The 11,390-nt window shown below is 39.1% G+C and overlaps 1 protein-coding gene across 1 annotated transcript; it reads right to left on the reverse strand.

Annotated features, from left to right (window-relative positions):
* Positions 1–7,943: 7,943 nt before the first annotated feature.
* Positions 7,944–11,161, reverse strand: LOC103507712 (L-lactate dehydrogenase A chain-like). Its single transcript, XM_026822513.1, has 6 exons — positions 11,026–11,161; positions 10,358–10,475; positions 9,962–10,135; positions 8,984–9,275; positions 8,579–8,702; positions 7,944–8,259 (listed from the first exon to the last, which is right to left on the reverse strand). The coding sequence occupies exons 1-6, from the start codon at positions 11,053–11,055 to the stop codon at positions 8,098–8,100; spliced, it is 900 nt and encodes a 299-aa protein (XP_026678314.1). The 5' UTR covers positions 11,056–11,161; the 3' UTR covers positions 7,944–8,097.
* Positions 11,162–11,390: the final 229 nt, after the last annotated feature.

The following is an 11,390-nucleotide window of genomic DNA, read 5'->3' on the forward strand; positions in this document are numbered from 1 at the left end:
GCTGATTTCTAGAAATTCAAGATCTGATGTTCAAGTTTGTTTCCGGGCACGGAAAGTAAGTAAGTTGAGATAGTATTTTGACTAAGATCTCAAGACGTTGGGTTTCTGCAAAGATCCTCTCATCATAACCATATAACCAGCTTGTTTATTTGAAGTTGTGTTTGTGCCACATGTAAGTTATTGTTTGGATGGGGGATTCTATTCCTGAATCATGAATATTTGGACCAGATCTCTATGTGTGTAGGTGTGTAGATTCCTAGATTCATATGAGCTTAACCCATCCTTTGGGGCAGTTGCCCCTACACCTAAGCCTCAAAATGGGCTTTTTATGTATGTGTGAGCTGTGTACTCCTGGTCCTGAGTAATCTTCAGTCAGTTCCTCGAAGCTACCATACCAATCATCGCCGGGTTCCATCAGGTGCACCGCCCTTGGAATTTTAAACCATTTATTTGTCAGGTGTGACGGGAATGATACCAAAGATTTCCTGTCCAGAACTCCAATTTTCGAATCCCGCCCACAGAACACAGACTCGTAGAGTTAAGAAAGTTGACCCTAAAACCATCCACGTTGCCAATTTCTGGAAATTCGAGATCTGATGTTCAAGTTTGTTTCCGGGCACGGAAAGTAAGTAAGTTGAGATTAAGATAGTACTTTGACTAAGATCTCAAGACGTTGGGCTTCTCCAAAGATCCTCTCATCATAACCATATAACCAGCTTGTTTATTTGAAGTTGTGTTTGTGCCACATGTAAGTTATTGTTTGGATGGGGGACCCGCGCTAGAATGAGGTGTCGGAATGTGGGGTGTGGAGCCCAGGGCCCTACAAGGGGCAAGCATTCAGGCCATATTGTACAAACGAGGAAATAATATTTATTATTTCACAAGATCTGCCCCCGATTTTCCCTTTCCCTGTGTTCAAAATCTATCAAACCTCCTTCCAGCCTCACTAGCTAGAACGGAAAGTTTCAATATTTTATGTACTTTTCAGTGGCGAAGGAACGGTGTGTTGAGGATTTTTCCATCTTTTTGAATCTGGAATTTGGGCTTTATTCCCTAAATCCTTCATACATCAAGGATGGGGGACCCGCGCTAGAATGAGGTGTCGGAATGTGGGGTGTGGAGCCCAGGGCCCTACAAGGGGCAAGCACTCAGGCCAAATTGTACAAACGAGGAAATAATTTATTATTTCACAAGATCTGCCCCCGATTTTCCCTTTCCCTGTGTTCAAAATCTATCAAACCTCCTTCCAGCCTCACTAGCTAGAACACACAATTTGCTGGAAATTTTTATTTCAGGCTGCTCAGATTTTTTTCTACGGAATCTATGAGCTCCAAAATTTTCAGGAGAATGTCTTACGTTACAGAACTTACGGACAGCTTTTACAAAGCCTTTATTATCGAGCAAGTCACAAACGTTCAGGAGGGCTCCTTTTTAAGGAATTAAGAGGCTCGTACTCATAGGTCCTATTTAAGTAGATACCCAAAAATTGTAATTTTAAAATTTTAGACCTTCGTGGTCTGTGAGGGCTATGGAATAACTAAGCTCATTTGGGATTAATAAAATTCTCATCAAGAAGAAGATAAAAACACCCTAGGGTCAAACTCACCCCCTGTATTCGACACTGGGCTCCAAAATCTTATTTTATTTGAAAAGATCTACTTTGTATTTGTTTTCAGATTGTGGCAAATAGAGAGAAATATTCTCCAGATAACTCAGTGCTGGAGAAACTTGATATTTAAACAAAGACCCTGCCTAAAAGTATAACCTACTTTTTGCCTGAAATTCTGAATTTATTACCCCATTTTGGTTTTTCGCTTAGTATACCAAAACCTTTCTGAAGAGAGCAATGAATACTTAGAAGATTAATGTTGGTTTCAAAATACATAAAAAAAAACTTGTTACCTACTTGTTTTTTTTTTTTTTTTTTTTTTTTTTTTTTAATTTTTTTTTAAAAATATTTTTTGATAAAAAATTTTTTTTTTTTTTTTTTTTTTTTTTTTTTAAGTTTATTTTGAACATAATTGTTGATAATAAAATTATGTGCCCCTTCAAATCATGATAGCCCGAACCTGTTTTGTTTTGATGGAGATGCCAAAAGCACTTGTATCTGATAAGGTAGGTACCTAAATAATACCTGCTTTATTAACTTATTTTAGTGGATGTGCCAAATAACCAAAATTACTATTGGCTTCACATTCTATGTATCTAAAATTTAAATACTCTTAAATGGCAAAAAAAATACCTATTACTTTTTTATGAAGATCCTTCAATTAAAAAAAACTCCTCTCTCTCTCTCTCTCTCTTTCTCTCTCTTCCTCAACCACATTGCTACCAAGGCTGGTATCAGGCTTACCACATCAGAGTGTGGGTGTGTATGAGAGAGAGAAAGAATCATCAAATAATGGGAGAGAGAGAGAGAGAGAGAGAGGGGGGGGGAAGAAAAAGAAGTCTACCATCCAGGGTTACCACAGAGCGAGAGAGAGAGAAATAGGGAATCATGGTAGAGAGACGGAGATGGAAAAGTCTGCCATCCAGGGTTACCACAGAGGAAGAGAGATAGACGAAGATAGAACGAGAGAGAGAGAGAAAGAAAGAGAGAAAGGGAGATAAAGAGAAAAAATCATTTCAAATTTAATGGTGTATAAATTTAAATTAGTTTCTCCTAGTACACAAAATGGAAAAAAAAATGTTCGCTATTGCCCTGTTTTTGAATTAAAACTAACGCAATAAAAAGCGAACATTAAATCGGTGAATTTTAGCGGTAGATGTAAAATGTCACCGCGAATTGGTTGGCTTTTAGTTTGGATCGATGTCGATTAAGGATCCATTTATCTGTTTCAACTCTCTATTTCTTTCTCCCTTTGGATATTATTTCCTCCTTTTATTTCTGTCTTCCTGATTCTATCTTCTCTTTTCTTTCTCCTTTCTCTCTCTCTCTCTCTCTCTCTCTCTCTCTCTTACACACACACTCACTCCTATTTCTCACCTAGTAAAGGAGCTACAAGTATCTACAGCTCTATGTACATACATACATTGTATAGGGTAAGTGTACTATTTATTCGCCCACCTAAAAAAACGTACCATTTATTGGCCCACCTGCCCACATTTATTTTTCTATTTTTTGTTTTTATGACTACAATTTTTGAATAGCACTGGTTCGATAGCAGAATTAAACCCTTTCTTTTGATGAAATTGGATCTTGAAAAATTTCGTCCAGTTCAGACTTATGTGGCGTATGGTACAGGTGGGCCAATTAAATGGTACGTTTTTTAGGTGGGCGAATAAATGGTACACTTACCCTATTGTATAGTGTAGAGGTAGAGGCGGGGTGTTGGTATGATGTGTGTTTGGAATAACAAATAATTATTGAATGGATATTGGAATAGTGTGAAGTACCTTTACCCTATTCTGTCTTATACAGGGTTGTCCATAATAATATATTACAACAATGCTGAAAATCGGGAAATGAGGTTTGAGGAGACCCTTCTTAACTATGACTATCAAATTCTGATAGGTACAAAATAATGCTTTTTTGAACGGATCTATCTTATACAGGGTTGTCCTTAAGTCCTCCTGGTAAAATGGGTAGATATGCTGTTGAGTTTTCCATACACAATTGTACAGGGTCCGTCGAGTGCTGCACCTTATCATTACGAAATGCAGTCAAGGTGCGTCGAATTCTTTTGGGACTGATTCTTAATAACATATCGCATCCGAAAATAATTTTTTACTCACAAAGGGCCCATGTTGGGTTAGGTCCTTATAGAAAAGCCTTTTTTTTTAAGAGGTTTGACAGAAGGAACTGTAACTGCTATGGTCTTATCGTCCCGAAATCGAAGAGAGAAGGAAGACAGGATAGAAAAATAATAATAAATAATTGTTATCTATTTGTTCATAAGTTTGGAATTGATTAGCAAACATCAGTTTGATGTTTGCTAATCCAGAGAACTAATAATAGTAGTAGTAGTGCTTATTTATACTGCTCGCATAGGACTGAAAGCCCTTTCGGTATATAGGTATACCTACCTATTAAAGTGCAATTTTCCCACAAAATATATCACTAGTTAGGTAATTAGGAAAGTATGTACCAGGGTACTAATACTTTCAAGAAGTTTTTCCAAATGAAGTTCATCTGTTCATCCAATGTCTCTTGGTACACATCATTTTTTATTAACATTAGATACCTAGATACGATAAGCAACACAGAGATACCGGAAGGCGAAGAAGACACACTAAAGAAGAAACACAAAACAAATGATAATAAAAGCAGAGAAGAATAAAAAAAAAAAAGACAACAAAAAAACCATGGAAGTAAAATTAAAATTGCATTCCATTAGTAAATTATATAACCATAAAAAAAGAAGAGGAAGATAAACACAGGGAAATCTGGGTAATCTTAGTGGCTTTCTTTTTTATATTCTTAACACAATGGAAGGACGGGCTTAAACCATTTGTGTCTTAAAATCCGAAGTGGTACCATCTACCCCCTACCTGTAACATCTATCTAACTGTACCTGTAACATCTATCTAACTGTAACTGCTAAGGTCTTATCGTCCCGAAATGGAAGAGAAAAGGAAGACAGGATATGAAGACCAACCGTTCCGAAAACCATATCTGTTTAGGATAAAATCAATGGGGCAGGAGTCAAACCAGTGATCTAAACCTTACAAGACACGAATATCGAAAAAGTTTCAAAGATACGTACAAATTTCTGTACTGCTTCTTCGCTTCGTATCTACTCTACGTTTCCATTGCGTAAGTGTTGCTTTCTCTTTATTTTGGGGTCTCTAAAGCTGTCCATATGGTAGACAAGGGTTGAATACAGTAATAAAAGCTCTGAGGGTGAGAAAAGAGGAGGTGGTACTAGAAGATTTCAATATCTTCAAAGGGGATTTCTTCTCGAGTCAGGACTGTCAGGAGACTTTGCCACAATGTCATTTTCAGCGGAGGGTTTTATGTGAAAACTAGATAGAGGATGGTGGTTCGATTCCAAGTCAAGAAATAGATTTTAGCATTTATTAATCGGGGAGCAGACCATTTATGGAAAGTAAGTAAATAATCACTTATCGCACTAATCGTGCTTATCAAAAAATTGCCAGTTCCAATGCCACTCACTCACGTTCAGATGGTCTGATAACCGAGATCTCTCAGAAGATCTGAAGTTTTTCCGCCACACACGTTTCGACATTACAAATTGATCTCCTGATCCAAAAATTATTAAGAACATCAAGGGTGTAACTCCCTTGTTTATCAAGGACTACAGAACACCTCACTAAATTGCAATAACAATGATGAGGCTCTAATGCTCATAGACCTTTTTTTCCTGTCGGGGAAGTAAATTGCCATTGGCGTTGAGGTAGTGGCAGAGGACAGGAAAACTTCTATTCAGGGTGACGAGAAATCCAGTATGTTTTCTTCCCACGGAACATAACGTAACTGAGCTCCTAACTATGTACCTACTAGTTCAGATACCAATGATATTCATTCATTCATGGACTTGTGAATCTAGTGTGAAGTAGAAGAAAAAGAAAGAGGAGAAGGAGAAGAACAAGAAGAAGAAGAAGAAGAAGAAGAAGAAGAAGAAGAAGAAGAAGAAGAAGAAGAAGAAGAAGAAGAAGAACAAGAACAAGAACAAGAAGAACAAGAACAAGAAGAAAATGTATCACCCATCCGATTTGTACATTACCCCAACCATTGGTGGAGATGTCAAATTTCTCATTCTAAAATGTTTTATTAGTGGAAATGTCAGATTCCTCTTTTCAAGATGTTATCGTATTGGGATTCCTCATTCATAAGACGAAGAAATGGTGTAGTTTTACTTACCTATTGCAGAGATTGGGATTATCAGCTGATTCCCTTTTCGGAGTGAATTTCCAGATATCTAGAATAGGTGTCCTTGGGCCCTAGCTTTAAAGTTGTATCGACGTAATCTTGAGAAATGATCAGATGAATCCAAAACTCGAAGTTGGTCTGACGGTGATTTACCAAAAATTGATGCATTCAACGCTAACCCGCTAGATTGACACATTTTTCATAGAATTTTTCAAACAAGTCATTATTTTTTGTCGAAGATTTCCACCGTACCCTGTAGACAAGTGAATAGACTGGCCTATGCTACTCCCATAGAGTATAGAGTGTTCTACAGCAATGCAGTAAACAAGCCACTGTAATGTTCCGCTATACATTTTTCCGTACCCCTTCAGCCTACTCGCTTCTGAAAAGCAGTCTCGACGGGAAAAGTGGATTTTTTCTTCCGAGGTTTGATAGAGGGAACTGTAACTTCTAAGGTCCCATTGTCCCGAAATCGAAGAGAAAAGGAAGACAGTACAAGAGAAAGCCAGCCGTCACAAAACGAAAATTATCCCTTCAAGATAAAATCCGCCCCCGGGCGGGATCGAAACCTCGGCCTAGCGCTTACAAGGTAGACGCGGTACCAGCTAGTTAGGCTGGCTGGGAAAGTTGATTTCTTCGAGTAGTGCTTTGAAAATGAGGTGTGATACTTGGTTGGAATCCTTCACCTAAAACAGATAATAGAAATACATAGCCGAGAAGGACACTACTTCAACTTTCACTGTAGCGAGCTAGCAAGTGCAGCTTTTTATAAATTCGATCCAGGCGTTTTGCCAGTCGGCACTACACAATAGGGTTTGGGGGGAGGAAGATATTTCCTACTGTACTAGAACACTACTAGCCCCTGTTGCTATTTTTAATGTAATGAATTCAAAACTTTTATTTCGTGTTTACGAACAAGGGTTTGATGGGCGAGCAACATAAGAAATTGCAGGAATGGTCAGCGCAATTAACTGTCACAGTATTGGATTCTGAGAAAAGCTAGTCAAAGTTAGACCACAAAACTTTTCCAACTGACAATTTTCGAAATATTCAAGTTTTTACCATGTCTAAGGCTCACAGGATCATTAGTACCATGAACTTTTAGGAAAAGGAAGTTGAAATGCCAGAAGATAAGATCAGCTAGATCTAACACATACTACACCTAAGGAATACCACCAAAAAGGTCCTTTTTCTTGTGGCAAATAAAAGTAACCTGATTTTCCAATATTAATAAAAAATTATCACTTTTCTAGAGAGATTCAGAAAACGATCTCAGTGACACAAAACTTTCGCGTCACCTTTTACGTCCAGTGTGCCGGAGGCATTTCGTTTTTTATCATGCAGTAATTTTTTATTATGTTTATTGTGAACATTATTTTGTCTCTTTTTTTCCCTCTAACTAGATTCGAGACAATACTAGAAAGCTAGACACAGACCTAATTTTGCAATAGATTCCGCATTTTTTCTCCGGTTTTCTTTTTTTCCTCTCCTTTTGTCCTCATTCACTAGCTCCTTCTTTTACTTCATCTTCTTCAGATCCCCCTCCTCCTCCTTCTTCTTCGTCGTCTTCTTCTAATTTTTCTTCTTCTTCTTCTCTTTATTCTTTTCTTATTTCGAAGGCTTTTTGGCATTCGCCAGAGACAGTTGCTCCACTTTTTATTGCTATCCAAGTTGTTGACTGAGAGGAGCATCATTACTGTCAGTTTTATTTATTCTGTCTTGTGAAATGGTCTGATTGTTCATTGAATGGACTCATAAAGTTACTCAATATGGAAGTCAAGTCGCCGAGTGTCTGTTAAGATTTTTCTGTAATGGTCGACCTTCGCCGCCTCTGTTGAACCATTCAAAAACTGAAGGCTGAGTGAAGGCCTTCTTATGGAACAAAGCCCATCAGCGAATCCCAACGAAAAGAGGCCGGTACAAGTGTCTGAGTTCCTGAACCTACCCCTGGGACAAGAGTTAGGTGAGGAGTCCTGATCCGCTGGTACTATAACAACGAACAGTAATTATATCCCACTTGCTTCATGTTCAAGGTACATTTTTTGTGGTATAAATATTATGTAGTTCCATGAAAATAACAGGCAAAAATAAGTTCTACCTTCATCAGATATTCAGATGACAAAATTGGCCAGCCATATCATGTATTGGGCAGTAAAAGTTATACAAACCTAAATAAAGGATGCCTTCCTCCCGAGATAAAATTCCTCAGAATCCAAAGAACCCCATTTGATAATATAAGATAGAACCCATGTCCATGCAATGTTTCACAACAGTCCTTTCTGTATCTGACTAATGGTCGCTGCAGATTTTCGCAGTTTTTCTGCCTCGTCTGGCGTGAGGTTTTGATTGATAATGTGGGTGACTCCATTGTCTGCCATGACGCAGGGTAGGGAGAGGAACACTTCTTCCTCAATTCCATGGTGGCCCTGGAACAGTAGCAGGATAAAATAAAATTATAGTAATATCTATGATTTTCATCTTTTTTGGTGGACGGACTTAATGACGTGACGGTTCAAAGACGAAATACGAAGAGTGGATGTGGGCATTTTGAGAACTTGACTAATCTCAATTCCGTTTGATCCGACGTGAGAAAACCCTTTTGTGACTAGGTACCATAAATATCTATTCTTCATGTCTTTCAGATATTTCTTCTGCCTACAAATAGCGTAGCGTCGCGTAGTCTGTCTGACAAACAGACACACATAAATGTATCAAACATCTGGACAGAAAGACGGACAAACATACCTGTATCAGAGTGGAAACGGCGTGGATCTTGTTTGTATTGTTCAACAGTGTATGCGAGATAGACGCCACACTTAGTCCCAATGCCCAGGAGGTGTAGCCTTTGAGTTTTATGACTTCGTAGGCACTGCAGAAAATAGATGAATGAAAGTGAGTCCAAAAAGATAGTTTGTGATTTTTCATTCGTGAAATCCATGCTGGAAGACACTGTCAACGTATTTTCAACTATTCGATGGTCAGTTTTTAGTGTCAAAACACGTTTTGAGGTCCCTAGAGCCCAGATTTCAGCTATTGACCCTGTGTATTTGTGTCTGTCTGTAAACAAAATATTTCGAGAACGGTAAGAGGACTTGAAATTTGACATGTACATATACAATGTAGGTATGTATATTATACATGTGCCCTCACCTATTGACAACATCGGCATGCAGACGGACAAAGTTCTCCGTGTCCTGTTCGGTCCCGATGGTCGGATTCAGCTCCTTCAAAGTCACTCCGGCCACATTCACTCCGGACCAGACCGGCACACTTGAGTCTCCATGTTCTCCTATGATAAACCCGTGAACACTCTCCGGGGAGAGACCCAACTTCTGGGCAAGGAGGACTCGGAACCGCATAGAATCCAGATTGGTGCCGGATCCAATAACACGGTTCTTGGGGAATCCGCTCAGCTTCCAGCTGATGTAAGTGAGGACGTCCACTGTGGAGAGGGAATTTTTATTCTTCTAGTGAGCCGGAAAAGATGTCTGGCTGAGGGACTATAAAGTAAATAGGGGAAAATGAAAACAGATCGCTTTTTTTTTTTTTGTTTTACAATATTATTTTATTCACTAACATACCGGGTTTCGCCAGTTACCACTGAAGATGCCGTAACTGGTGAAACCCGGTATGGTAGTGAATAAAATAATATTGTAAAACAAAAAAGCGATCTGTTTTCATTTTCCCCTATTGGTTTTAATTTGTTTTACCAAGTGTTGTGTACACCCTTCAAAGTTCTAACTTTTTAATATTAACTATAAAGTAGTTTGGCTGAGGGACTATAAACAGAGAGTAGATCAGCGTTTAGACTAGTACAAATTTCCTTATGCCATATCAATAGCGAAGGTTGAGTGCAAAGGGCATCCACTCGGATAATTTTGTTTAGCCAAAACAAAGCGATCACTCTAAAGCTGATTGAGAGGCCGACGACAAACGCCGATCCCGTCTGTACACGGGAAAAGGCGAAGAAGAAGAACCCAAAGGGCCGGAAAAAGCCAGCAGTACGTGATTGACCAAATGGTCACCCATTCGGATACTAACTACGCCCGACGTTGCTTAACCTCCGTGATCCATGCTAGTATTACGATTGGCTCAAAAAATAAAGTCCTCCAGTGAGACTAAACTCACCTGGATTACTAATAATGAGTAGAATGCAATCCGGACTGCCTTTGGCAATTTTGGGTATTAGGTCCTTGAAGATTTTCACATTCCTGTCGACCAATTGGAGACGAGTTTCACCTACTAGTGATCTAACTCCTGCTGTTATAATGACAATTCTGGATCCTTCACTCATAGCAATGTCTGGAAAATTAAATCATTGTTGGATCTACTCGGTCAATGTTCTACCTATAGAATGTTGAGAGTTTTAGGATCTAGTTCTGACTGAGTAATCCTCTGAAGGCAGTGAAAATAGTAGTTCTTTCTAACTTTATACACTCTCTTCCTTGAAATACATTTTTAGCTTCAAAATCTGATATAGGTTGACCCTTTTTCCTCTGAAATTATTGAGCTTATCGTACCTACCTGAACCAGATTCGATTTTGGGAGACCTTAGGAATGGTGCCCCGTGTTGAAGATCGAGCATTTCACCTTTGCATCTGTCTTCATTACTGTCTATGAGACAAAAGTTAGAGTAAATGCCCTGAAAAACAAGGAAGCAAAGTTAGACATTAGAAGATCAAATAGCTATGTAAGTATAGGTCTCAGGTCTGGCTTTTCTGGTTTGGAAAGTAAATTATTGAGCGATTGAGCCCCTCTATCTGGTCGAACACAGATACTACAGAAACTGCTGAATCTTTTCGGCAACCTGCTAACCTTGCTAGTATCATACTTACGAGTAAATCTTCACTAATATCAGTCACACTCATCACTCATCATGGCCTAAACTTCATTCATATCTTTGTCCTAGAAAATAATTATTGGCACTCTCTAGTCTGGCTGGGGGACTTTAAACAGGGAGTATGCCAGCCTAAATTTTCCTTGCTAAAGGAATAGCAAAAGTTGAGTGCAAAGGGCATCCACTCGTAAAATTTGTAGCCAAAACCTAATGTCAGCCCAAAGCAATCACCCTAGTTAGGGCTGATTGATAGGCTGACGAAAAACGCCGACACCGTCTGCACACGGGAAAAGGCAAAGAAAAAGAAGAGGAGGTGATTTCTTTTCCAAAATTTACTGTGATCCGCCATCATTACCTGTGTAAGTATACTGTACGTGCACGCCATACCGACTTGGCCTGCACCGACCACGGTTATCTTCTGATCCGGAGATTCAATAGAGGGCGCCACTTGACTCAGCAGTCGGTCTACAGTGGACACAGCGTCTCTGGCCATTGTCTGAAAACAGGGGATGTTTTTGTTGGGAGTTAATTTGGTCCGGCAGTCTCACAGATCTAGGTCGAACAATTCTAAGACTGTTAATGTGTCCAAATATAGACGACCGGCCGTCGATTGGCGAGATGAATATATGTTGTCGAGGCAGTGTGGACGGTTTAGTCGACATCGATCGACGGACCGTCGACTATCTTTGGACCAAGGTTGGATAAACCCAAATTTGTCAG

This window comes from Diaphorina citri, unplaced genomic scaffold (genome assembly GCF_000475195.1).
Source record: "Diaphorina citri unplaced genomic scaffold, Diaci psyllid genome assembly version 1.1 scaffold337, whole genome shotgun sequence".
Taxonomy (NCBI): Eukaryota; Metazoa; Arthropoda; class Insecta; order Hemiptera; family Psyllidae; genus Diaphorina; species Diaphorina citri.

Bases quoted from the DNA above. Each gene is read 5' to 3' on its own strand.
- LOC103507712 (XM_026822513.1), bottom strand. From the start codon at position 11,055: ATGGCGTGCACGTACAGTATACTTACACAG. The intron at 10,136-10,357 runs GTAGGTACGATA...TTAATTTTCCAG, and splicing joins CAAAATCGAATCTGGTTCAG to ACATTGCTATGAGTGAAGGA. The intron at 9,276-9,961 runs GTGAGTTTAGTC...CCCTCTCCACAG, and splicing joins ACTCATTATTAGTAATCCAG to TGGACGTCCTCACTTACATC.